The 27,940-nt window shown below is 47.6% G+C and overlaps 1 protein-coding gene across 1 annotated transcript; it reads left to right on the forward strand.

Moving 5' to 3' along the window:
* Window positions 1-279: 279 nt before the first annotated feature.
* On the forward strand, window positions 280-27,748 carry CLDN1 (claudin 1). Its single transcript, XM_082224666.1, has 4 exons — window positions 280-940; window positions 22,550-22,714; window positions 22,849-22,933; window positions 26,118-27,748. Exons 1-4 carry the CDS (start codon window positions 718-720, stop codon window positions 26,278-26,280), a joined length of 636 nt encoding a protein of 211 aa, XP_082080792.1. The 5' UTR covers window positions 280-717; the 3' UTR covers window positions 26,281-27,748.
* The last annotated feature ends 192 nt before the right edge of the window (window positions 27,749-27,940 follow it).

Consider the following 27,940-nt stretch of genomic DNA (forward strand, 5'->3'; position numbering starts at 1 on the left):
TTCTCCCAAAACTGCAATAAAGTTAACACGCAAGTCACAAATGATTTCAACACTCAATGTGTACATGATAGTAAGAAAGGTGCTATTGAGTCAGTGTTTATAATTATGTATCCTTGCAGCATCGGTAATCTCTCATCCCTTGCCACTGCTATGCCCTTAAAAGTAAAAACCACCAAGGGAACAGGGTGGATCCCAAAAGGAAGGCGTCATAAGGGATGGAATGCATGCTGTGCCCATGCGCGCGAAGCATGCTACGGTGGCCTTTAATGGAGGCACATGGCTGGTTCTGACTCTGCAAGGAGACAGGAGGCTGGAGAAAAGATTCCTTTTCATCTTGCTGCAATGGATGAAATCGCTGCATTTTTCACACCAAAAACACAACAACCCTGAAATACACAGACTTAACCTTTCGGGGGTGCCTAACTTTCATTGGGAGCACTCAGGATGCGCTGGCAAACTCAAGCGAAACCACTAGGGGGCTCTCTGAGGACTCTGGTTTAAATAGTGAGCCACAGGTGCAGCCGACTTTAGTTTGGGTAGCTCCTCCATCCAGCAACCTGCTCTGAAATCTCTCGGATTACAAGCGCAGAAATACAAGCAGAAACTCGCTTTGCTCCTCCGTCAAGGTTGCTCAAAGAATCGGCTGGTCTCCGGCGCTGATCGATCCCCAAAGCTCCGAGCCTTTGGAAACTTCCCAGGAGCTGCGGTGCAAAGGAGATGGCCAACGGTGGTCTACAGATGCTGGGCTTCATCCTGGCCTTCATCGGCTGGGTGGGCTTGATCATCAGCACGGCCATGCCCCAGTGGAAAATTAACGCCTATGCTGGGGAGAACATTGTGACAGCCCAGGCCATCTACCAAGGTCTCTGGATGAACTGCGTCACGCAGAGCACAGGGCAGATGCAATGCAAAGCCTTCGACACCTTGCTCAGCCTCCCAAGTAAGTGGCTTGCTAGATTTCCTTTCGGCGCTGGTGGGTTTCTCTTCAATTCAGCACACCAGGGCTGTGGGGTCAATAAACTGCCTTTCTTAGTGATCAGCACTACAGGGATTCAGAATTCCAAGACAGAAGAGGCAGGTTAACTTTCACAAGTTGTCAAATTACACACCTCAGCAAGAAAAGCAGGCATCTCCGTGTCGCACGCGGCCTTAGAGACGGAAACTTTTGGTTTCACTGGGGAAAACTTTTTTTCTTGAAGTTTTATTCGAATTTGGGATTTTTACATACATCATATTATCTCCTTCCAATTCTAAATTTCCTGTACAATTTTTTCCTTTCCCTCCCTTCCCACCCCCGATATCCATTGGAAGGGTTCAAACTATTATCCTCAGCCAGGGGCATAGTGTCTTTAGTTTCCACCGAATGTCTTTTGTTCCAGTAGTTTTTATCCATGGAAGATAGGGGTTCCATCTGTTCCTTATCGTTGTGGACTTGACCTTCCACATTGTTTCCTGTGACATAACTGCGACAATGTCCGACTGAATAAGTTCAAACAAATAACTATTCCATGCCTCTACTGTCCATTTTTCTCTCTTTCCAACCTAAAGCTATCGTTGCCTTGCCTGCTAATATCATAGCTTTGAAGATAAACTGGTCACCTTTCTCTATAGCCCTGTTTCCATTGTCATGAAATCAAAGTCTATTGAAAGCTTCCCTTTAAAAATTTCATTAATAACCTTTAGGATTTTATTCCAGAATTCCTTTACCTCTGGGCATTCCCTGGGGAGAACTTCTTAACCAGACTCAGGTAAATAATTTTTTCAGGCTACAGAGGCATTTCTCAGGCTTCTGCTAGGTCCCAGAGCATCAACGAAGTCCTTTGCTCTTTTCTAATTCAAAGGCCACTTGGCTTTTGAATGCTTTCTTTTACTGCTCAAACATCTTAAATGTATACATCTGTATGTCCCTACATCCCAACTGCACTCCATACCCCACAGACAGGACTGTCTTCTCGGCTACCATTGCCTTAGCACAACAGTATCAGGCTGGTTCACAACAAAGAGCTCTGTGAGGTCGATCGTCACAATGCCCATTTTACAGATGAGAAACTGAGGCTGGCAGGTGGCAGTTTTCTCAAGGCTGCTCAGTGGAGGTGGGAGCTGTTCTGTCTGCCTTTCTCTGCAAAAGACTCCTGGTAGTGAGAAAACAGTCACTAAGGCACGCAGGAAATTGTTGGTAGGGATGCAAATTCCTCTTGTAGGTTTTGTTCAAGATACACTTGAAAATCCTTCTGGCTGCTTCTCACAAGGGTGGGGACAGTAATTATGTAGTATCTATTTTGGATCATTTTTTAATGGTAGCCAGCTTTGGAGTTTCACATAACTCATTCCTCTCTGATGAGATCTGTCTAGATCCAAAACACACTACTTTTTCATCTGAACTATTGGTTCCTATTGACTCACATCTGTGATTCTCCCTTCCCTGACCAGGGATGTGCTTTGAGGTTCCAGAGGGCAGTTGTTAAAAGTACAGGAGTTTTACGGAGCCACATGTGAAAATCAGATTCTTCGCAGGCAGCGTTTTTCACAGTTCAAGTTACTTATTTGTGTTTGACGGAAGTTTAGAATTTGACAATGTTTGAGATCTATTTCAGAAGATTTGAGAGGTGACATGCAATGGTATTTTGTATTTGGCAATATGTAACAGATGATAGGTCATGAGAGTTCACCAGGGACGTTTGTCGGAATCAGACCCTTAAGAAACACTGTACAATGTTGTTCTGCCCAACAGCAGCCCTGAAACAGCAAGTCTGAACTGTCCACATTTTAAGGGCAATTGCATAATCAATCTTCTAGATGTCCTTCGGGATCTCTTCCGACTCTACAAGTCCCTGAATCTATGATTTCAATTTGAATGTCAAATGTTCTGTTTATTGATTCTTAAAGTCATATCCTGCCTTCACACGAAAATGTGCCTCTGGCAACGTGAGCAGCCAAACTGAAATGTTGGGGAACTTCAAATACATCTGAAGGTTTTGCTTCACCTCTGAAGAGGCAGATATAGGCGGAATCATGAGATATCACTGCTTCCCTGGCTTCCAGTATGGATGATTTTAGTTGACATGTTGGCTTTTCCTTATACATTTTGCTCACCCCAAAACAGTTGCACCCCAAATCTGAGGTTGGATGGCCAGATTAATACATTGCAGAGGGTTGGACTAGATGACACCGGGGGTCCCTTCCAACTTGATGGTTCAGATGTCAGCATTAGTAACAGAAGCTTGTTCCCAGGGATCTTTGCTAAGAGTCCTGGAAGTTAGCCAAAAGGCTTGAGGGCTCACAGCTGAGATGCAGAAGCCACTTTTCAGTAGCGGCTACTGACTGCTGTATCACGACAAACTTGTCCGTATCATGTAACATAAGTCTTTATTCCTCTGGGTAGCTGGAAGGAAAGAAAGGGGGGGGGGAGAGAATAATGACTATAATTTGATTTAACTAAATACTGAGGCTGGCTTGGCAAGTGCTGTTTCTGGGGGATGGAGGGAGATGATTTAGCTACGGTGGACACAATTAGCAGAGTTTGGGGTTTAGGAATTTGGCGAGGGTTTCCTGCGAGTGTTTTCATGCTGTTCCTAGAAAGAACCTGTTGGCTGGCTTTCTCGTTGGTACTAGCAAGGTGACCAGATCCCTATCCCGTGGCTGCCAGAGCTGAAATTAATTGGGGTGCACAACTTAGGCGGTGCCCGTTCACCCTCTGCGGGGCGCAATGGTCTCTGAGTTCACATCGGGCATTCAGGCAACAGCCTGCGGATAGATAGCGTGTGTGCAAGTGGAACGAGGTGTGCCCACAATCTCTCCAAACCAGAAGTCATGGCTTGGGCATCGCTCCTGTTGTGCGCACTTGGGTATGTGTGTGTGTGTGTTTTGGTGTGCTTTTGCCAGCTCAGCTCTCCTTTCCAGGAGTGGGTGGAATAAGCATGAGCTTGAGGGGGGATAGTTGGAAAAACAGGCAATACCTCCCATCACACACACTGATTCCTGGTTGTGTGTCCAGATCCTGAGACCTCCCCCATAAATACAGTGGTACCTCAGGTTGCATACGCTTCAGGTTATAGACTCTGCTAACCCAGAAATATTACCTTGGGTTAAGAACTTTGCTTCGGGATGAGAACAGAAATCATGCTCCGGCAGCACAGCAGCAGCAGGAGGCCCCATTAGCTAAAGGGGTACCTCAGGTTAAGAACAGTTTCAGGTTAAGAACGGACCTCCGGAACGAATTAAGTACTTAACCTGAGGTACCACTGTAAAAACACATTTGACTCAAATTTTGGTTTTGGTTTTTTGGCAGAATTTAGGCCACAACTTTACTGATTACAGATAAGTGAGTGGTTGCACAGGCTCTGGTTCGACTAGCTCCCTATGCCCACGGTAAGTAGCGCTGACCCAGGGCGCACCATAGGTCAGCCAAGGGTAAACACCTGGGGAAGGTCAAGAGCCTGGGAGCAGACTCTGTCCGCTTCCCAGATGCTCCCTGGGACTCAGGCACAGGCACAACCCCCAACTGGGGTTGACCAAACCAGTTAGAGTCCTTGGATTCCTTTAAAGCAGCCTTTCTCAACCTGTGGGTCCCCAGATGTTGTTGAACTCCCATCACCCCTAGCTAGCAAGGCCATTTATTATTATTATTATTATTATTATTATTATTATTATTATTATTATTGTTGTTGTTGTTGTTTCAGTCACATTGATCTTCCCATAACATGTGCCCTCTGTGAGGAGGACACGATATAGGAAAATTTTCAAAGCTCCGATTTGAAAATTTAGAGTTTGTGCTTGATCATTTGGAAAGTAGTGGACTCTCCTTCACTGGAGATTTTTTTAAACACAGGTTGGATGGTCATCTGTCAGGGCTTCTTTAGCTGTGATTCCTGCATTGCAGGGGGCTGGACTGGATGACCCTTGGTGGCCCCTTCCAACACTACAATTATTTGAGTCTATGGATTTCTTCTAGCTGAACTTCAGCCATTCCAGTTAATACATTTTATGCGTAGCACAGAGAAAGAGAGAAGTTTTTCTCCCTCTCTCCTAACACTAGGACTCAGGGACTTCCAGCAAAGGGGGATGTTGGAAGATTGAGGGCAGACAAAAGAAAGTCCTCTTTCATGTAGCCCATAGTCCAACTGGAACTCACTGCAGGATCACCAACCTCAATGGCTTTCAAAGAGGATTGGACAAATTCATGGAGGAGGAGAGAGCTATTGACGGCTACTAGTTCCACTTTTGGAGGGCAGTAAGTGCTCAGGGATGCGGGTGGCGCTGTGGGTTAAACCACAGAGCCTAGGGCTTGCCGATCCAAAGGTTGGCGGTTTGAATCCCCACGATGGGGTGAGCTCCCGTTGCTCGGTCCCTGCTCCTGCCCACCTAGCAGTTCAAAAGCACAAAGTGCAAGTAGATAAATAGGTACCACTCTGGCGGGAAGGTAAACGACATTTCCATGCGCTGCTGTGGTTCGCCAGAAGCGGCTTAGTCATGCTGGCCACATGACCCGGAAGCTGTACACCGGCTCCCTCGGCCAATAAAGCGAGATGAGCGTCGCAACCCCAGAGTCGGTCACAACTGGACCTAATGGTCAGGGGCCCCTTTACCTTTAAGTGCTCAGGGATGCCAATCTCTGGAAGCTGCAGGAGGGGAGAATCCAGCTCGCAGGTTTCACCAATAGAGCCACCTGTTTAGGCCACTGGTCTGATCCAGAAGCCTCTCCTGATAATCTCATTTTTAAAAGCAAGAGATTTGGGCCAGAAGGAAACATGATCTTGGGCACCCTTCTTGATCCTAGATGGCTACAAAGTCCAGGTTGACTAGGGCCTTTCCTTCATAAAAAGACCCTCTGCGCTTCCTCAGAGGCTCATCCTTGGCTCCATGTTTGTCCCTCAGTGCCCAGCACTGAGCTTTGGCACTGGAAAGTGGTGCTGGGTCTGATCTTTAATTAAGCCCTGCTCCCAGCAGAGTCCAACTGCTCAGCTATTCTGAGGGCGTCAGAAAGCACCTCTGTTCTGGCTCCTGTGTCTGTAGCTGGTGCCACAATCTGATTAGCAACCTTGTCTCGCTCAGCAAATCCCTCGCGGTTTCCTGCTGAGTTCTGCCTGAACTGGTAAGCCGACTCGTCAGGTGGCTTCCAAATGGTTGATAAATGCATGGTGGCAGAAGCTTTAGCGGGCATGCGCCCACAGCTTCTCAGGTACGTCTTGCGATGTGGATTCAAGCCCACAAACACATCCCTGGCCTCTGAGACGTTTAAGGTGCCAGAAGCTCCTGTGTCGCACTTGCTCCAGTTGCAACTGGACAGGGCAGCTGGCTGGTGTGGCTCCCCTTCAGGAATTTGTCAGGGACACTTTGGAGGCTTGAACGACTAATGGGAAGAGGGCGAAAGAGCTTTGATTCCTGCATTTGCAGGGGTTGGGCTAGATGACCCCTGTGGTGCCTTCCAATTCTATGATGCTATGATGCTATGAAAATGTACTTGCAAAGTCTGGCCTAAGGTGCTGAGGCTTTTTAATCCCATGTATGCACGGTGATGCTGTGCTATTCAGCAATGCGCACACACTTCTCCCCTTCTCTGTTTCATGCTCACAACAACCCTGTGAGGTAGATTAGACTGAGAGATCGTGAATGTCCCCGTGAGCTTCGTGGCAGAATGGGGAGTTGAAACCTGATCTGCCAGGTCCTAGTCCAACACTCTAACTGCTACACAATCTGGGCTCTGTAATGCACTCTGTCCATGTTCAGAGACATGCTTTCCTTTGTTTATTGCTTCACACTGCTTTGGGAACAGATTCTGGGTTTGAGCCAGACCTCAACTGAAGCCACAGTCCCTTGCACCAATGGTTTTCAACCAGTGTGCCATGGCACCTTTGGGTGCCTTGAATGATGGTCAGGGATCCTGTTGGCAACAGTGTCCTCTGTCCCTCTTTCCTCCCCTCCCTCCTCTGATGCCCCCTTGAGTCTCTGCCTCCCAAAGGCTTGCACAGCTGTTTGTTGCAGTAGTCCTGGCTACAAACTCTGCAGGTGAAGGATGCCTCTGGGGCTGGCCAGGGGGTGCTGGTTGCCAGGAGCTGAGGTGGCCTCGGAGTAAGCAAGCAAGCAGGTGAGGGAGCCCAGTTTGCCAGTCTGCCAGCCCTTGCTGTTGGGATTGGACAGACAAGTCCCAGGCCCTTGTGGGGCAGTGTGAGGAAACACCTCTCTTTGGGTCAGGGGGTGCAGCTCAGAGACAAGGGGCAGCAGATGCCCAGAGGACTCCCAAAAAGAGGAGAGAGGAGGCTTAGGGCACACTCCACAAGGGAGGGTATCGAAAAAGGGTGAGAGGCTGCCATTTCTGCAGGAAGGGGTGACATGACTGGGCTCCTGGGCCCCACAGGGGAGATGCAGAAAGAAGGGAGCCATGGACTCAAAAACATTGGAAACCTCTGCCTTAAGCCCCCAAAATCTGAGAACATGGCAACTCAGCCTGCCAAGATGAACTTTCTGTTCTTTGGATGAGACATTGATGCAAGGGTAATTAAAATCCACTCCCTGACACCCCGTATTGCATCTGAGTTCTGCAAAGGGATCGTCACTCAGTTTCTCCCTGGGTCTGAGCAAAGGTATCATTTGCAAGCATTAATAGGATGCAGGGTTTATTTGCCTCGGTAAGCCGCCATCCTCTCTGTGCCTGGGCGTTGCCACCCAACATCCCATAGCTTCACGACTGATTCTCAGGCAGAACCTGTCTCCATGCCGGGGCCACACCCTGGCAATGCTCACACACCCTGCCTTTCCCTATTTATGAGGGCTAGTCTGGATCCTGCTCCTGGAAAAAGGCTGCCTCTGTTTCGATCCTATTCTTACTTTTGGGGAATGCCTTTTAAATGTTTTGTGAGTGTGCCCACACTCAACCCGATGCTCCTTACGCTCCACAACCTTTCTCCCTATCGCTCCGGAAATTAGGTATCTCTATAATAACACTTTGGACGCGGGTGGCGCTGTGGGCTAAAGCCTCAGCGCCTAGGGCTTGCCGATCGAAAGGTCGGCGGTTCGAATCCCCGCGGCGGGGTGCGCTCCTGCTGCTCGGTCCCAGCGCCTGCCAACCTAGGAGTTCGAAAGCACCCCCGGGTGCAAGTAGATAAATAGGTACCGCTTACCAGCGGGAAGGTAAACGGCGTTCCGTGTGCGGCTCTGGCTCGCCAGAGCAGCGTTGTCACGCTGGCCACGTGACCCGGAAGTGTCTCCGGACAGCGCTGGCCCCCGGCCAATAGATGTGAGATGGGCGCACAAACCCCAGAGTCTGTCAAGACTGGCCCGTTCGGGCAGGGGTACCTTTACCTTTTACCTTTATAATAACACTTTAAACTTTTTGTGTTGTGGGGAGCAGCTTACTTAAGAAGTAAGCTGGATCAGGCAAGCTGGTCCCGAATCCTGTTCCCACAGTGGCAAATCAGATGCCAAACCAGGAAGCAGGATTCAAGCACAGGAGCAGCTCTCCCTTTCTGTAGTTTCCAGTAACTGGTATTTGTGGCATTCCATTTGCAGAAAGAAAGTGGAGCTTTCAAAGCAGCAGATCTATTCACTGCCATCTTCTCCTTCCCTGCCTTCTGCTATTTGCCATTTTCCCCTTAATATCCCACACTTTCGACACAAATTTATGTGATGGAAGTTTATAAAATGGCATGATAGTAGTTTATAAAATGATGCGTGGCATGGAGAGAATGGATGAAGAAAAGTCCCCCCCCCCTCTCTCTCCTAACACTAGAGCTCATGGACAGCAGGTGAAGCAGAATGCTGGAAGATTCAGGGCATGGAAAAGAATGTCCTTCTTTACAGAATGTGTAGTTGGACTGTGGAACTCTCTCCCACAGGAGGCAGTGATGACTGCCCGCCTCAATGGTTTTTAAAGGAGGATTAGACCAGGCTTCTTCAAACTCAGCCCTCCAGATGTTTTGCGAAACAATTCCCATCATTCCTGACCACTGGTCCTGCTACTGAGGGATCATGGGAGTGGAGGGTCGAGTTTGAGAAAGCCTGGATTAGACCAATCCATGGCTTTTAATGCCTACAGGCTATGGCGACTCTGCTCTGACTCCACAGTTGGAGGGAGCAATCCTTCTGAATCTTCTTCTTCTTTGGCGATCCCTCTTTGCTGAGTAAGATTGTCTTCCAAAAACACGGTTTCTAAAAGTGAGTCCATAAGTGACTGCCCAATTCTGGGTGAATGTTTCATGGAGCCACACACAAAATGCCAGGAACCATGGGCTGATTTTTTCATGGATCCATGCATCTGTTCCCCACTTTCTTGAGCACTGACCCTTGGTGTTGCCAGGGAGTATGGATCAAGCCAAAATGGACTGAAGGAGTCGAGGAGAAGTGGACACCATTGGTTTGCTCTGACTACGATTTTGCTAGTTGATTGAATATGGATTTGGTAGATGTGCCAAGATCCTTGAAGATGGGTGTGGCAAAAATGATGATAAATGATTTAACAGGCACTTGAGCAAACCGGATTTCCAAATTGGTTTATGTCACAGCTGCAGAGGTAACCAGATGACCTCACTCTGCCTGATACTTAGCACTTTGCAACTGCACAATGCTTGTTTTTTGGGGGGTGGAAATGGCTAACCGAAGTCAGGTTTTGTGTGACCAAATGGATGCTCCATGATTGTGGGTTGAATCTGGGTGTATCCACGCAGAGTTCAGCAAAAGCGATCACTTGACTGCTCCTGAGTGCAGCCAAAATTGCAGGTCAGTCCAAATTTTAGCTTCTGCCACATTTGAAGAGCGGCCAAGAGCGGGTTGGAGGGTGTTGTGGAGCACGTCAGTCTTCCCACATGCTACTCTGGGCTTCTTCTGCAGTGTGTGGTTTGCCCGTCTTGTGTAATTCATGTTCTGCTCTTGCCCCAACATCACTCCATCTTCTTGGATCATCATGGAGGTACAGTTTGCCTAGGGTGTTTGATAAAAGGCAGGAGAGAGGGAGATCCTGGCTTGCAGAAAGAGCGTGATGCCCTGTCCTGAGGTTAATATTTCAGTAGCCCTACTCTGAACAAGGGACACGGGTGGTGCTATAGGTTAAACCACAGAGCCTAGGACTTGCCGATCAGAAGGTTGGCAGTTCGAATGCCCGCAACAGGGTGAGCTCCCGTTGCTTGGTCCCTGCTCCTGCCAACCTAGCAGTTCAAAAGCACGAAGTGCAAGTAGATAAATAGGTACTGCTCCGGCGGGAAGGTAAATGGCATTTCCGTGCGCTTAGTCATGCTGGCCACATGACCCAGAAGCTGCACGCTGGCTCCCTTGGCCAGTAAAGTGAGATGAGCGCCACAACCCCAGAATCGTCCACAACTGGACCTAACGGTCAGGAGTCCCTTTACCTTTACTCTGAACAAAACCTAAGTCCGGCTTCCTCAACCTTGGCCCTCCAGATGTTTTGAGACTACAATTCCCACCATCCCTGGCCACTGGTCCTGCTAGCAAGGGATCATGGGAGTTGTAGGCCAAAAATATCTGGAGGGCCTGACTGAGGAAGCCTGACTTAAGTGGACTCCTGCCTCTGCTCTTGATGAGAAGCCCATGGGGCACAGTGGGACAAGGCAGGCAGGTGTTTCAGCACTAAGGTCAGCTCCAGGTGTCTTTACTCCTTCCAGCCTGTGCTCCTTCCTTGTGGTCCAGAAGGCCTTAAATGAGCTGGACTCTGACTTGAGCCTAGGATGCCTTCTCCTGCTGCTCCTCTCTGGCAGTTCCCTCCGCAAATTCAAATGTCAACATGGGGAACTCAATCCCTGCCCTACGCGGAGGAGCTTGATTCCTCAGAGGGTACCAGATTCATGTGCTGGATGCTGTAGGTGCTGGCTGGGGGCTCCTTGGCTCATGAGCCCCAGATCAGATAGCTTTGGACTGTGGCTCGGGCCTGATCCAGATGTCGGGATCAAGGTTGGTTTTTGACACCTCTCCCTCTACTGCTGCTGACCTCCTGCATCTGGCCATCCCCTCTGCCTCCAAGTCAGAATTTGAGCTCAGGTTTTTTATTTATTAAATCTGTACACAGCCCTATATCTGTAGATCTCAGGGGGGTTCGCAACATAAAATTACAATAAATACAGCATATTAATAAAAACAAAGACAGCCCAATAATGCCCCCTTTCAGAAGGCATTTTCAAAGGCCTGGTTGAAGAGGAACCTAAAGGTGTATAATGAAGTTGCCAGGTGAATCTCCCTGGGGAGAGCATTCTACAAATGGAGCCACCACAGAAAAAGCCTGTACTCATGTTGCCGCCCTCTGGACCTCTTGTGGAGGAGGCACACAAAGAGGGTCTTCAGACCCTATTTCAGACCTCAGGGTCTGGATAGGTTCATATGAAGGGAAGTGGTCCTTGAGGTATGTTTCCCACTAGGTTGCTTTCCTAGTATCCAGATCAAGTGAAGTAATAGCACTACATTATTATGCCTCAATCAGGCCACACCTGGAGTCTTATGTCCAGTTCTGGGACCCACAGTTTAAGAAGGATGTTGACAAGCTGGAAGGTGTGCAGAGGACAACTAAGATGTTTAGCCTGGACAAGAGGAGGCAAAACAATAGCCATCTTCAAATATCTGAAGGGCTGTCCCATGGAAGATGGAGCCGCTTGTTTCTGCTGTTCCAGAGGGCTGGACCCGAACCAATGAATTCAAATGACAAGGAAGGAAATTCAAACTCAACATTAGGAAGAACTTTCTGAGGGCACGAGCTGTTCAACCGTAGAACAGACTCGCTGGGAGGTGGTGGACCAGCTATTGGGTGGCCTTCTGCCATGCTTTCATTGAGTTTCCTGCATTGCAGAAGTTTGGACTGGATGACCTTGGGTTCCCTCCCAACTCTACAAAGCTGTGTTTCTATGATCTTCTTCCAAGCATGAGGAACTTTCATCTTGTGCAATTTGATGGCCAGGCGAGCCTCTGCTTGCCTTTCCGGCAACACCTCCTTGTGGAATGACAAGCCTTTTATATTGTTCAGAATCCAGACCCCAAGCCTGTTCCTCTCCCCTCCCAGAACAGCGTCCTGTGTGCTCTTCCCAGGCCTGCTCTTCCACTGGCCTCTGCCAGTGATGGAATTTAGGGCAGGGTCTCAACTGGAGTTTTTCCTTTGTAGTGGGTCTGCTCCCTGGCTGTGTGGTAAACATCATGGCAGGAAGAGCTCTCTCTCTCTCTCTCTCTCTCTCTCTCTCTCTCTCTCTCTCTCTCTCAAAACACCCGTGCCCTGTGGTGGCAACTTAAGGACAATTGCATTTATCCATTATCTTAGAACCTCTTCCATCATCACCCCACACAACACACTATAGAGTATATCGGTGTGTTTCTTAGGAACTGCATTTGTTTTTGTGCAAAGTTATTGGTAGTATAATGCACTTTACATATGCTCATGTTATTTTTTTAAAAAATATATATTTAAAAATATGTAAGCTATAGCCAAAGGTTGACAATGGAACAAATTATCTAAAGGGATTGTGGCCTCCCCCACACTAGGCAAGCCATATATTGGGGGTGTTTTTGCTCTGGATTTCCTGCATCACTGAGTGGGAGGGTTGGGCAATAGGGACATCTCATTCTCTAGCCTATGCTTTTATTATACATATTCCTTGGCTGGAGAAGAGCATTGCAAAATTCAGAGTAGTGCGAATTTCAAAGGACGGCTGTGTTCCAGTTCTTGTGTTGGTTTAGAAAGTGGAAATTAATTTTTGCTGTTGTTTAGTCATTTAGTTGTGTCCGACTCTTCGTGACTCCCTGGACCAGAGCACGCCAGGCACTCCTGTCTTCCACTGCCTCCCACAGTTTGGTCAAACTCATGTTTGTAGCTTCGAGAACACTGTCCCACCATCTCGTCCTCTGTCGTCCCCTTCTCCTTGTGCCCTCCATCTTTCCCAACATCAGAGTCTTTTCCAGGGAGTCTTCTCTTCTCATGAGGTGGCCAAAGTATTGGAGCCTCATCTTCAGGATCTGTCCTTCCAGTGAGCACTCAGGGCTGATTTCCCTAAGAATGGAGAGGTTGGATCTTCTTGCAGTCCATGGGACTCTCAAGAGTCTCCTCCAGCATCATAATTCAAAAGCATCCATTCTTTAGCGATCAGCCTTCTTTATGGTCCAGCTCTCACTTCCATAGCTTAATTGTGAACAGAAATTAATTCAGCTATGATACCTTTACAGCAGGGGGTTGGACTGGATGACCATTTGGGTCCTGCCCAACTCTACAGTGTTGTGGTTCTACAAATTCCTCCCCCTCTCTACTTCTGGATGACCTCTTTCTTGAGCATTTATCCTGATTTGTTTGCATAGGGTGTTCAGGGAAGCAACACCTTTTGTTTTATCGTGGCTGGGAAAACCCAGCCAGATGGGGGGTATAAATATATTATATTGTTTTTATACTTGGTGTTAGGTGCTCAGTCTTGGCTGGGGAGGGTGGGGTATAAATAAAAAATTTATTATTGTTGTTGTTGTTGTAGTAGTAGTAGTAGTATAATGCCACCATTTCTTGAGCATCAGTTCTGCCTTGTTTGCTTTGAGGTCATGCAACATCCAGTAATTGCCACCCCACACTTTCCTGTGCCATTGCTTTCCTTATCAAAAAAGTCTGATTATTATGTTTTGGCGAAGTGGAGTGATTCACTTTAATTGTGCAACCTTGCACACAACTGCCTCTGAGGTCAGAGAAGGAAATGCTTCTGAATCCCACATTGTGGGAGAATGGTCTTGTGCTTGCTGGTTTCTCACATGCAAGAACAGGATGCAGGGCTTTTAATGTATTTTTAATCTTTGTTGGAAGCCACCCAGGGTGGGGAAACCCAGCTAGATGGGTGGGGAACAAATAAATTATTATTATTATTATTATTATTATTATTATTATTATTAAACAGACCCCCTTGGACCTGTTCCAGCAAACTCTTCTTTCATGTGAAATCTCTGGAGTGTGGCTGAATCCCACTCACAAAAAGCAACAACCTGGAAGGGGTCAGATGTAACTTACTTCCAAGTAGAAGCAGAAGGCGCTGTTTATGGATGCTCTGTTGTGAAGGAAAAGCTACTTGCTATTAACTTGGCTAAGGGATGCAGGTGGCACTGTGGGTTAAACCACTGAGCCTTGGCCTTGCCGGTCAGAAGGTCGCGGTTTGAATCCCCGCGACGGGGTGAGCTCCCGTTGCTCGGTCCCTGCTCCTGCCAACCTAGCAGTTTGAAAGCACATCAAAGTGCAAGTAGATAAATAGGTACCACTCCAGCGGGAAGGTAAACAGCGTTTCCGTGCGCTGCTCTGGTTCTGCCAGAAGTGGCTTAGTCATGCTGGCCACATGACCCGGAAGCTGTACGCCGGCTCCCTCGGCCAATAAAGCAAGGTGAGCGCCGCAACCCCAGAGTCGGTCACGACTGGACCTAATGGTCAGGGGTCCCTTTACCTTTTTATTAACTTGGCTATGAAACATTTCACATTTCTTCCATGGAAGGATGAAGGAGGCCTTTGGATATGTGGAGGACAAATGCCAAGGAATGACTCCTCCATTTTGGTCCTCTTTGCCTATAGCCTAGTCCTAGGCAGCAAGGTCTGATCTGGAAAGGCCATCCCTATATGCTTGTTCTCCTTCTTGGTAGCACAACAAAAAATCTAGGCTTTTCTCAGCTCTAACCAAGACTTTGAATTGTGCCTGGAAAACATTGATGGGACAGAGTCAGGGTGCGGCTGGGGGTTCATTTTTATTTTTTCTGCAGAAGCTGCTCCCTTTGGCCACTCTCCAGAGTCAGCCCTGTGTAAGAAATCTTTTATAAGCAGTTATCCTTTGAGCAGGAATCTGCCTTCAGTCCCTGTTAAAGGGAGGGGAGGGAGCAGCAGCCGGATGTGGGTAACAGCAGGGAAAATTACCACATCAGAAATAACTTTGTGGTACATCCAGGCTGATGACAACAATAAGTTTGGGGCAAGGCAGGGAGCGTGTTGATGAAGCAGGAGGGTGTGCAGCGCTCCAAGTTTAAGAGTCACATGCTGTGTTACAAAAGCCTTTGAGTGCAACGTTTGGAGGGATATAAAATGCAGAACCGAATTTCCTGTGGGGATTTGGGACAGGGCTATTGGCTCAAGAGATGCTTCCCCCCCCCCACATAAGAACATATTAAGAGCCTGCTGCATCAGGCCAAAGGCATCCTGTTCTCAACGGTGGCCACCCGGGTGCCTCAATGGAAAGTATCCAGAAACTGGCATTGCTGCCTCTTTTTCATGGGCATCCCCAATCCTCTGGTCTGCCGGCCATCACTTCCTCCTGTGGCAGTGAGTTCCACCTTTTAAAATTATTTACAGGATAGACTACCCCACCCAGAACACAATGGAACATCTAGTCCAGGCACAGGCAAACTCGGCCCTCCAGATGTTTGGGGACTACAACTCCCATCATCCCTGACCACTGGCACTGTTAGCTAGGGATGATGGGAGTTGTAGTCCCAAAACATCTGGAGGGCTGAGTTTGCCTATGGCTGGTCTAGTCCATGGGTGGGCAACCTTTGCCAACCTGATGCCCGCATCCTGTCATGGGTAACCTTCCAGTGACTGGCAGGGCCAGAGTAAAATTAGTGAAAGAAACCGCTGGCAGGCAAAAGCATTAAGCTCTTCCTGCTCCCTCCACAACCATTGGGCTCTCAATTGAACTCCCCCCCCCCTAAAAAAACCCTGTGTGTTTCTTTAAGACTGGAGTTAGTTTTGCACACCTGCACCTATCATCTGGCTCAGTCCTCGGAAAGCCCCATGGATGTTGCCATCCAAAAACATTTCTAGCTGGGGATTCCCACATGAGCTGGCTGTGCCGTGATTCATCCTGACTCCTTGCCTCTGTTCCTGGCAGTATCAGTTGCATCTCCATATCCCTGGCTGGTTTCATCCGTCCTGCGCTGCCCTTGGGCAATACCAGCCCTTCTCCTGAAGTCTTGGGCTTTGCGGTTAGAGAGTTGGCAGTCCGCAGGTGCAGAAGCACCTGTGGCCACCTGGCTACCTCAAGGAGACCTCACAAAGACCACCTGGAGCACTTCTAGGAGGTTCTCACCTTGGCTTTCCCAGAGAACAAGAAGAACAACTTTTCGCTTTTCAGTTAGTTAGTTTCATATTAAAATGCCAACCAAACTGATTTTCCCCCTCCACTTTCCATGGTGTTTTTGACCTGCTTTCCCATCTATGACTATGATCCTGGCTCATGTTGACTTGACTGGAGAGCTAGGGCTCCTTCCAAATCCTCTCACATCCATTGGAGAATCTTCCTGTGAGTTCTCATCGCCCACATACACAGGCTTCTTTTGAACCTCCAAGGCAATCCTCTTAAGATCATGGTTGCGTATGGCTGCAGAGGAGGGCAACGAAATATGATCAAGCCATATGAGGAATGGTTGAGGGAATTGAGCATATATGGCCTGGAGAAGACTGAGAGGTGATATGATTGTTGCTGTTTAGTTGTTTAGTCGTGTCCGACTCTTCATGACCCCATGGACCAGAGCACGCCAGGCCCTCCTGTCTTCCACTGCCTCCCGCAGTTTGGTCAAACTCATGCTGGTAGCTTTGAGAACACTGTCTCACCATCTTGTCCTCTGTCGTCCCCTTCTCCTTGTGCCCTCCATCTTTCCCAACATCAAGGTCTTTTCCAGGGAGTCTTCTCTTCTCATAAGGTGGCCACAGTATTGGAGCCTCAGCTTCAGGATCTGTCCTTCCAGTGAGTACTCAGGGCTGATTTCCTTCAGAATGGAGAGGTTTGATCTTCTTGCAGTCCATGGGACTCTCAAGAGTCTCCTCCAGCACCATAATTCAAAAGCATCAATTCTTCGGCGATCAGCCTTCTTTATGGTCCAGCTCTCACTTCCTACATCACTACTGGGAAAACCATAGCTTTAACTATATGACTTTCCAAATCTACAGTTCTATTATTCCCTGGGAGAACTTTAGATCTGCCTTTAATCCCTCAGCCGTGTCTTCTGCCAAAGTGTAGCTATTATGTGGGTGGTATTTTTGCACATCTTCCTGGGAAGTCAGAATTCCAGAGATCTCTGCTACTGACCAGCAGCGTCATGTGTGGCCTTAAGGTAGCCTGAGCCTCCTTTGTGGTCATCTGGAGGGTTGGCGGTCCTTGTTTACCCAGGTGTTATAGGAAGCCGTCCATTTGGTCCTCGATTTGCTCACCTAAATGACTTAGGTATGTGTGTGATAAGTGTTAGGTTTGGCCTCAAGTCATTTCTAAAAGATGGTTTGCCTACAATTAACAGGTTTTGCCCCATAACTCATTTCCTGGGTTCTTGTTTTTATAATGCTTACCTTCTCGAAAAGTGGTTGTTCTGGTTTTCTTAGGCATTTTGGTTGTGTGTTTTGCTTCTTTGTTTCCCTAAGGAGTGTAAAGCTTAGCTTCAAAGATAGGGAAACTGTTTTAGTTGAGATTCCTGCATTGCAGGGGGCGGTTAGACTAGATGACCCCAAAGGAAACGTTCCAATTCTACGATTTTCAGTGCCGCTCCCATCACAGCTCTAAAAACACAATAGCAAGATTTGCACATTCTCACTCTCGTTCCTCAGTTCTGTGGAACATCTGGGATTCAAAAAAATGCCATTAGATTGATAACAGTGATGTTTCTTGTGGCATTAGTAGGGGAAAGGCACAATTCTGCCATGAGGAGGCGATGGGTGATAATAAATTTAAAATCTGTTCCCTTCCTCCCTTCTCCTCCTGTTGGATTGCAAATCACTTGGATTAAAATTGCCAAAAAAAGATTCGCAGATGTAGGTGGAGGAGAGGTTACATCCATTAAGCCATAACAAGTTGGAGGAACTGCATGCAAGCAATTAACCGAATTTAATTAACGAAATTAAGAGAATTGCAGGCAGGAAGGCCTTTGCTAACTCCAGCAGGGAAACATCCCTCGAGCTATCTTGGCACAGAATCAGAGAATTGTAGAGTTGGAAGGGACCCAGTGGGTCATCTAGTCTAACCCGCATAGTGAAACCATGGAACTCCCTCCCACTGGAGTCAGTGATGGCCCCCAAGTCGGATGGCTTTGAAAGAGGATTGGACACATCCATGGAGGAGGAGAGATCCTGCTCACTGGTTTCCCACAGGCAACTCTTTGGCCACCGTGAGAAGAGGAAGGATCCATGGCCTGATCCAGTGGGCCTGATCCAGAACATAATAAATGTAGGAATCACAGCTAATGCAGCCACCAGGTGTGACTCCCCGGTTGAGGACGAACCTCAAAGATGAGCTTGGCAAGGGCACCTAAAGAGCAACTGCAAAGTCCAGCAGACATAAGCACGGCCCAATCATGCCTCGGTTTACCTGCTGTTTTCCTTCCCGCTTCCTTCCCTGCCCATATTTATGGCCAGCAGTAAGCCGCCATGCCACACAATTGCCTAAACGGCAGTCGACTTTGTCCCTACAATGTGGGATAGGCAAAAAAATGAGGGAACTTCAGGTCAAGAAGGAATTGCCCCTGCAAAAATCCCTACTTCAATAGTCTAAGAAGGGTGGGAAGGTGCTATAAAGCAGAAAGCAAGAGGCAGGAGAGGAGTCAATTTATAAACTGAGTTTTACCCTCCACCCCCCAATTCTCCTTTTGGCCTCACGTGGACATCCACCTAACCCCTTCCATCCGGGAGGGTCAGAAGCACTCTCCTCTTCTTCAGCTGTGGCTCCTACATTGAAAGGGTTTGGAATAGGTGAACTTGGGGGGGGGGGTCCCTTCCAACTCTACAACTCTACGCTTCTTTCCAGGGTCAGAGTGAGGTCAAACACACTCCCCCAGCTTAATATCCTATGCACTTTTAAAAAAAATTGTAGAGGGGGGCTATTGGGTTGCTTTTATTTTTATTATATATGTTTTATTATGTATTCTTTGAACCACCCTGAGACCCCCAAGTATAGGGCGGTATATAAATAATGATAATGATATCAGGAATGACATTGCTGGGGTCATAAGCCCCCCTGCTGGCCAAAGGATGAGGATGATGGATTTCATTTGCACTCCATCCTTCCTGTAAGGAGGTCTCAGAGCAGCGTACAGAGTGCATGCGGAAACAGACTCCCCGCTGGGTTCAGTCTGAACTGCTGAAATCCTCCGGATCATTGCGCCTTTTCATCTTTGGAAGTGAGCAGCTTAGAGCCAACACCCTAAACAAAAACAAAAAAACACAAACTCAGAGCAAATAAAAAACTTTTTACAAGATCAACCGGATCTTGTGAACCAAACAAGTCCAAACCCCTTTATAGGCAAAGCTGAAGAAGAGGCCAGAGGCAGAATTTTGTTCTCGGAAAGGGTGGTGTCTGGCTCCAAGGAATCCGGATACAAGTTTGGTATTCCCTGCTTTTTAAAAATAATTGTGTGGGACATCACTCCCCTTACACCCCCCCCCATAATGTTTGCTCAGAAATCGGCTCCATTGAGTTGACAGGGACCGAGTACCTTGGCAGGATCGCAGCTGTTGTTCAGGAGTTCACGGGGGCACACACCCAAAGGTGGCTTCTGTCCCTCTCCAAAAATAACCTCTTGGGTTGCCTGAGTGATGGGGCTGACCAGGTCAAGAAGACCAGTCCCTCAAGCGGCTAAGCCAGTACTTTTCTTAAACTGCAGGAGGGGCTAACAAGCCCCTCTGGTCTCTCCGTGACACGCATGAACTTTCTTAATGAAGAATGGAAGAAGGAGGAAGAGAACTTTTGGCTTTCTCCAGTTCACTGCTGCTGTATTCTGGCAGGAATTTATTTGTCTTAACATGACAGTATTATAGAACAGTAGAGTTGGAAGGGACCCCCAGAGGCCATCCGTACCCTCCAGGTGTCTCTCTATTTTCCAGGGATAGTCCTGGAATTACGAAAGCTGTCCTGGTTTCTGTTTTGATCCCAGAAGGTCCCTATTTCCCCTGCCTGTGCCGAGGGAGTACGTAGACCCTTTGTAAGCAGAGGTCTGAATCTGAGAGAGAGGATGGCTTCCTGTGTATCTTCTGGTGCACTGCTGTTGATATAGTCTGTATCTTTTGCAGGGCTTTCGTGACTCAGTTTCTCCTTCGTTCTAATGGGAAGGAGGTTGATCCATCTCCATCAGTGATGAGCTCATTGACTTGGAAATTTGTCCTGGCTCCAGCAGCTTCAAAGAGGGTGGCTCGTATCAGAATACAGCCGGTGGCTGCATTCCTAGATTCACATACCTAGGTGTGAACCCCATTGAATTTAGTGGGGCTTACCTGTATGTCATGTGGATAGGATTGCGCTGTTAAAGGATTAAGCCGCTTGCTAAACGAATTCAGAGGCTATTTAAAAAGAAATGAAGGATTAACATTGGAAATGTTTTATTTTTGAACCAACCAAAGAATGCAGTACAATGTGAAATCATTACTCCTCAAACCTCAGAGCATGGGAAGTCACTCAAAGATATAAAATTTGGCATAAAATTTGGTCTTTTGGATTGTATTATAATTCAGAATGTACTTAATGTGGTTTTTATTGGATCGTTAATATGGAAAACTTAATAAATATTATTTAATTTTTTTAAAAAAGGATCTTGCTGTTAAGGTGACAAGCCATCGTCATCACTGGTGTAGTGCCTAAGGGTTAGAATGGCTTAATACATCGCCATGAACACACCACTCACTTATATAAGGTTTTAATAGCTATCCCTTCTGCAAGCATGACTGCGGAGAAGTATCTGTGAAGATGCAACTCCCTATCTGCATAATTATTACATGCTTGGGACCTTAGATGCATTTGAAACAAGCACACAAGTATCAGGAATCTGCCTTCAGAATGCTGAATCAACTTGTGGAGCAAATGGGATGATAAAGGCATCTCGGAGAGAGGCAGTGATATCTCCCCTTTGTTCAAAGATGATCTTGGCGTCTTAGAAACAGAGAATCAGAGAATCATAGAGTTGGAAGAGACCACAAGGGCCATCGAGTCCAACCCCCTGCCAAGCAGGAAACACCATCAGAGCACTCCTGACATATGGTTGTCAAGCCTCTGCTTAAAGACCTCCAAAGTAGGAGACTCCACCACACTCCTTGGCAGCAAATTCCACTGTCAAACAGCTCTTACTGTCAGGAAGTTCTTCCTAATGTTTAGGTGGAATCTTCTTTCTTGTAGTTTGGATCCATTGCTCCGTGTCCGCTTCTCTGGAGCAGCAGAAAACAACCTTTCTCCCTCCTCTATGTGACATCCTTTTATATATTTGAACATGGCTATCATATCACCCCTCAACCTCCTCTTCTCCAGGCTAAACATGCCCAGCTCCCTTAGCCGTTCCTCATAAGGCATCGTTTCCAGGCCTTTGACCATTTTGAGCAACACCTGTTGCCCTTGCACTGTTCCAACATTGGGCAACTGTTCATATCCTGCAGTATTATCCCTCCTGCCTTATCTAATCTCACAGGAGCCGCCTGCCTGAATCTGGTTTCTTATCTGTGCCAGCCTAAAATTGCATCAGGAGGAAAATCCAGGGGATATTTTACTATAATCAGAAAAGTCTCCCCATGGCGTGGCGGTGCGATAGGCAGCGATAAATTTAGTCCGGGGGTGGACAGACCGGCAGGTCAGGGACTTTGGCTGCAATTCCTGTACTGCAGGTGGTTGTGCTAAATGGCCCGTTGGGTCCCTGCCAACTGCGCAGTTCTATGATTCTACGTCTAGCTGGTTTCCAGCAAGTCTCCTGGTGGTTGCTGAGATTCTTGCAAATCAGGATGATGGGTTTTGGTGCGCCTGCAGACGGGACCTTAAAAGCATAGAATCCTAGAATCGTAGAACTGGGAGGCACCAAGGGGGTCATCCCAGGAGGTCCAACCCCCCTTGCAGTGCAAGAATCTTTTGCCCAATATGGGTCTCGAAGCCACAGTCCAGATGCAGGGCTCTTGCCACATTCCTACGCTATTCTGCAGCATGACTGCCAGGTGGCCTGAATGGATCAGTGGTCTGACTCATAAGAAGATCCTGTTCTGGACCAGACTAATGGTGCATCGAGGCCAGCATCCTGCTTTCGCAGTCGCCACCCAGACCACAAGCAGGATCCGGGCACAGTTATTACTTTATTATTTATTCAATCTCTATATTGCCTTTCCTCCAAGAATAACAGGGCGGGTTACAATATGAAAACACAACAGTGCATACCACGGCAACACACGAAAACCATAACCCACCACACACCCAGCTTCGAAGGCTGCAGATTCTTTAATTAGCCAAAGGCCTGGGAGAAGTGGAATGTTTTCGCCTGGCACCTAAAGATATGTAATGAAGGCGCCAGGCAAGTCTCCCTGGGGAGAGCATTCCACAAATGGGTGCCACTGCAGAAAAGGCCCCGTTTTGGTGTTGCCACCTTCTGAACCTCCTGCAGAGGAGGCACATGAAGAAGGGCCTCAGAGGATGGTGTCAGGGTCCAGGTCGGTAGTCATATGAGGAGAGGTGATACTTGAGGAGCCCTCTGCCCTCCTGAGGCTTCTGGCAACAGGTGTTCAGGAGCGTTGCTGCCTCCGAGTGTTGGAGGCAGAGCAATCGCCCATCATGGCTGGTGGCCACCCATAGCTCTGTCCTGCAGGACTTGGTATTAAGTGGTTCCCCGTCTTCTTTTGCAGGTATTCTCCAGGCAACTCGGGCTTTGATGGTGGCCTCCATCCTCTTGGGGCTCATCGCCTTCTCCATCTCCTTAATCGGAATGAAGTGCATGAAATGCATGGAGGATGACCAGGTCCAGAAGATGAGGATGGCCATTATCGGAGGCATCTTCTTCCTGGTTGCAGGTCAGTAGCATCTCTCTCTCCCTTGGACAGTTGTTTTCTCAAGGGCAAGGGGGAGCTGGATGGGGAAGCCACCAGAGGGGAAGACCGCAAGATTGACTCACTGCCTGCCTTTTCTCTCTCCTCTCCATCCACAGGATTTTCCGCCCTGGTGGGGACTTCTTGGTATGGAAACGAGGTTGCACGCCAATTCTTCGACATTTACACGCCTGTCAACACCAGGTAAATGCTGCCCTCATGCAACCGTGCTGGGTTAAAGGTGTCTCCTTGTTTGCTTCCGGGACCCAGGTGGCAAAAAGGTGTTGCCCTGGACAACCCGTCTAAGCTTGCCAGGATTTGCTGAGCTCCTGTGAAGGGGGGGGGATGCTTCTGAGTTCTAGGTGCTGGGAACCACAGGAGGGGATCATAAGAACATAAGAACAGCTGGCTGGATCAGGCCAATGGCCCCTGTAGTCCAGCATCCTGTTCCCACTGGGGCCAAACAGAAGCCTGTGGGAAACCGGCGAGCAGGATTCAACACAAGAGCAACTCTTCCCTCTTGTGGTGTCCAGCAAACTGGGATTCAAAAGCATTTCTGCCTCCGATTGTGGAGGCAGAGCCAAGCCATTGGGGCTATCAGCCACCCAAAGAACTCTCCTCCATGAATTTTTCTAGTTCTCTTTTAAAGCCCTTTTGGTTGGTGAACATCACTGCCTCCTGGGGGAGGGAGTTCCATAGTTTAACTATGGAACATAATGCCAGTCTTGAAAGATCTACATTGGCTCCCAGGATGTTTCCGAGCACAATTCAAAGCGTTGGTGCTGACCTTTAAAGCCCTAAATGGCCTCAGCCCGGTAGACCTGAAGGAGCGTCTCCACCCCCATCGCTCTGCCCAGACGCTGAGGTCCAGCACCGAGGGCCTTCTGGCAGTTCCCTCACTGCGAGAAGCAAAGCTACAGGGAACCAGGCAGAGGGCCTTCTTGGTGGTGGCGCCCGCCCTATGGAACGCCCTCCCATCAGATGTCAAAGAGATAAACAACTACAGTGGTACCTCGGATTACATACACTTCAAGTTACATACTCTTCAGGTTACAGACTCCGCTAACCCAGAAATAGTACCTCGGGTTAAGAACTTTGCTTCAGGATGAGAACAGAAATCGTGCTCCGGTGGCAGCGGGAGGCCCCATTAGCTAAAGTGGTGCTTCAGGTTAAGAACAGTTTTAGGTTAAGAATGGACCTTCGGAACAAATTAAGTACTTAACCCGAGGTACCACTGTACCTAACATTTAGAAGACATCAGAAGGCAGCCCTGTTCAGGGAAGTTTTTAATGTGTGACATTTAAATGTATTTTTAATCTTTGTTGAAAGCCGCCCAGAGCGGCTGGGGAAACCCAGCCAGATGGGCGGGGTACAAATAATAAATGATGATGATGATGATGATGATGATGATGATGCTCTGTGTAACAACAACAACAATTTATTTATTGTACCCCACCCATCTGACTGGGTTTCCCCAGCCGCTCTGGGAGGCTTCTAAAAAATATAAAAACACCATAAAATGTCAAACATTAAAAGCCTCCTGATATAGGGCTGTCTTCAGGTGTCTTCTAAAGTTGTGTAGTTCTTTATCACCTTGACATCTGATGGTAGGGCGTTCCACAGAGCAGGCGCCACCACCGAGAAGGCCCTCTGCCTGGCTCCCTGTAACTTCACTTCTTGAAGTAAGGGAACTGTCAGAAGGCCCTCGGAGCTGGACCTCAGTGTCCAGGCAGAATGATGGGGGTGGAGACACTCCTTCAGGTATACTGGGCCGAGGCCTTTAGAGAAAAAGAAGTGAAGAAGTCCTTATTTTTATCTGTCCTGAAACTTCCAACCTTCATCTTCATTGGATGTCCCTGAGTCCTTGTGTTATGAGAGAAGGAGGAAAAGGGACTGTAGGCAGGTCTAGGCAGGTGAAACATTACTCTGCAGCCAAGAGGGAGGGACAACCTCCTCTTCCTTTTGCACATCCTCCCTGCCAAAGAGAGTTTTGTGGCTATGCAACTTGCATCCTGCATGTTAAGATCAATTCATCCTAAACTGAGTGATCCATTGTGACCCAGTCCGCGTTCCACACCGAAGGGAATGTCTCTTGCCACAAATGCTGGAGCAAGTTTTCATACCTCCCCCCATCCATGGCTGATCATTTATGATCACAGTATTAACGCGGATGAATCAGACCGATGCCTTGTAACTGAATCACAACACCTGCCCCTGAACGCCTGCAAGTCTCGTCCTGCTTTCAGGACGCTTGTGAAAGCCCCGAGTGACTTTCATACATAGCTGTGCATATCTGGCTGTCCCAGACGGATGTGAGGACACCATGGCACTTCGCACACAAACATATGTGGAGTTATGATATTTATTCGTATAGCTGAAGCTGTTCCAAAAAGCCAAAATACACAAAACAAAATAAAACGCATTGCACAGTTAAAATAATTATTTATTATTATTATTTTCAAGTTGAGGTAGAATTATTATTATTTTTTAAAAAATAATTTTTATTAAGTTTTACACTTTTATATTCATCACAATAACATTTATCTCAAAAAGAAAAATAAATGCAGTTCTCCAATCTCTCTCTGCCCCCCCCCATGAATTCCCTCAACTTCCTCTTCTGGTTTATTACACAATAACATCTCCTGCTTGTTTTATTATATCTTAACATTGCATTCTTTAAGTTAAATATTTTTATATACTTATCATTTTTATACCTCAACAATTTTCTAAATGCCTTTTATACTTCGTTATTTTCTAATTCTTACACCTTGCTTTTTATCTTTATTTTGTTGGTTGTGTTTACTCAAACCCTGCTAGTGAGTCCACTTCCTTACAATGTTTCTGTAAATACAACATAAATGGTTTCCAGTCTTTTAAAAAGTCTCTATTGCCCTTATCTCTAAGTTTTCCAGTTAACTTGGCCATTTCCACATACTCCATCAGTTTTTCTTGCCATTCTTCTTTGGTTGGTATCTTGTTGTCTTTCCCTCTTTGGGCTAGTAATATCCTAGTTGCTGTTGTAGCATACACTTAAAATAATTATTTAAACCAGGCATTCTGTGAGATAAGAGCTCGCTCCCCTGAAGAATTTAACTTACCCCTCTAACTCTTCTCCTTAAAATTGTCCCCCTTAAAACAGGCCGCTTTTCCAGAAGTGTAAAGGGAGACCTGTCCCCCTATAAGAAGTTAATCAGATACCCATTTGATCTCTCAACTGAGAGATTTAAACCTTTGACCAAGGCTTCTCTTAAGTCCTTGTAGGTTGGGCAAACCATTAAGAAGTGGGGTGAATCTTCATGCACTGGAAAGGGAAGTGCAATTAATGGTTAGCTATTGTTGGTGGTGATTAATTGGTGGTTTTCTTTCCCCCCTTCTCCTCTTCTCCCAGATTTGAATTTGGACCCGCTCTCTTCATCGGCTGGGCAGCTGCGGCCCTGACCATCCTGGGAGGGGGCTTCCTGTGCTGCTCCTGCCCTCGCCGCGAAACCACATACCCGCCGAGCCGGCCGTACCCCAAGTGCGCCCCCTCTTCCGGGAAAGATTATGTATAACCCGGAATGGAGACGGAACAAATTGCCTTGGCATCTAAGAAACCAAAGGGACTCTGACTTCTCGTTGTCCTTCGGAAAGCAGGGCATGTGCCTTCGCCCCCTCGCCCTGCTCTCCCTTGCGTAAAACAAATGCGTATATTTATATCGATGCCATCCATGTGTAGCCATTTCTGCTCCCGCATGGGCAAATTCGTCCCCATCCTTCCGACAGATGAGGAGGCCCCAAACATGTACATAACTGCTGTGAAATGGCACCAAATGTATCTCCCTTTCCTTGAGGGTGTGAGACAGGCAGCCCCGCTACCTCCCCCCAAATATTGTTTGTGTATTCCCTCTTTATTCCCTTCTTATGTTAGGGCACTCAAGCATGGGCCTGCCGCCTCATTCTGCTTTTCCTTTGTATATATTTCGACGCTGAAGCGGCAGAAGGGGCACAGGTCTAGGGCAGGAGGCCAGAGGTTTCAAAACCTTGAATGAGGGTCTGCTTGAAGAATCCGTTTGAATGCATGGATGTGTTGGGTTTCTCTTCCTCTCCCCCAAACCCCCCAACCCTTTGCCAAGGACTAGTTGGGACCCAGAGCAGCCCCGGTCCTCCTGCTTTTCCTGCATGCACAGAAGTAAGGCAGAAGGCCTCTGGTCAGAGAAGATGACCGTGTTTGAATTCCCCCAAGGTCCTTGGCTAAGGAGACCCCATTCCACAGCTAAGGGTGGACCTAAGGAGCTGGCCTCTGAGATCTTGCTGCCTGGGGGCAAGGGCAAGAAGGGGGCATGGATGCCTCAGGTCCAGGTTTGAGTTACAGCATCATAGAATTGTAGAGTTGGGAGGGACCCTCGAAGGTCATGCAGCCAAACCCCCTGCAATGCTATAGAATTGGCCAGCCTGAAAAATCTCCAATGAGGAGAGTCCACCACCTTCCATTGTTGAACGGCTCTTAGACTCAGAAAGTCTTTCCTTGTGTGGACGGAATCTCCTTTCTTGTAACTTGAATCCAGTGGTCTTCCCCTCCAGAGCAGCGGAAAAACAAGTTTGCCCCATCTTATAAACATAATAATCTTCCGCGTGAAAAGTCCTTCAGACACTTCCCTGTCTCTCATAAAGCTCCCTGGGTGACCGTGATAAAGACTGAAGATCTGTGTGCGCCTACTTGGGAGTAGACCCCCTTGACACCAGTGGGATTTACTTCCCTTCTCTCTCAACCAAAGCCTGCCTCCTAACCCTCCCCAGTTTGCGATTGTGGTTCAGTCCAAATTTCTCCCCACCTGTATTAATTGGCTAAACTTCAGTGCCTGTGTTGGCAGGGTGGGTTGGGTTGGGGGCCTTATCTATGAGGATGTTGTATAAAGTGTTGACTGTTTTCAATAAATGTAACCTTTTCCTTTTTTTTAAAGAAACCATGTCTCTGTTTTGCTACTTATTTTTTATATATATACTTGTACCTGAAGAGGGAATAAAGAAAAAGAAATCAAACTTTGTTGGGAAATCACTCTTGGGGTGGCTTCCTCTAGAGTTGCAAAGTAGCCTGACTAGGAAATTGGCCCATGAGATGTCTTTGCAGTAGATTAGGACAGGAAACAGGAAGCCTTCTTCACCAGACATGGCACATGGCCAATGGTCATCTACAGAGAACTGCGCTGAGCACTGCTGCTGCAGCCTCCAATG

Source organism: Podarcis vaucheri (genome assembly GCF_965113315.1).
Source record: "Podarcis vaucheri genome assembly, chromosome: 5".
Classification (NCBI taxonomy): Eukaryota; Metazoa; Chordata; class Lepidosauria; order Squamata; family Lacertidae; genus Podarcis; species Podarcis vaucheri.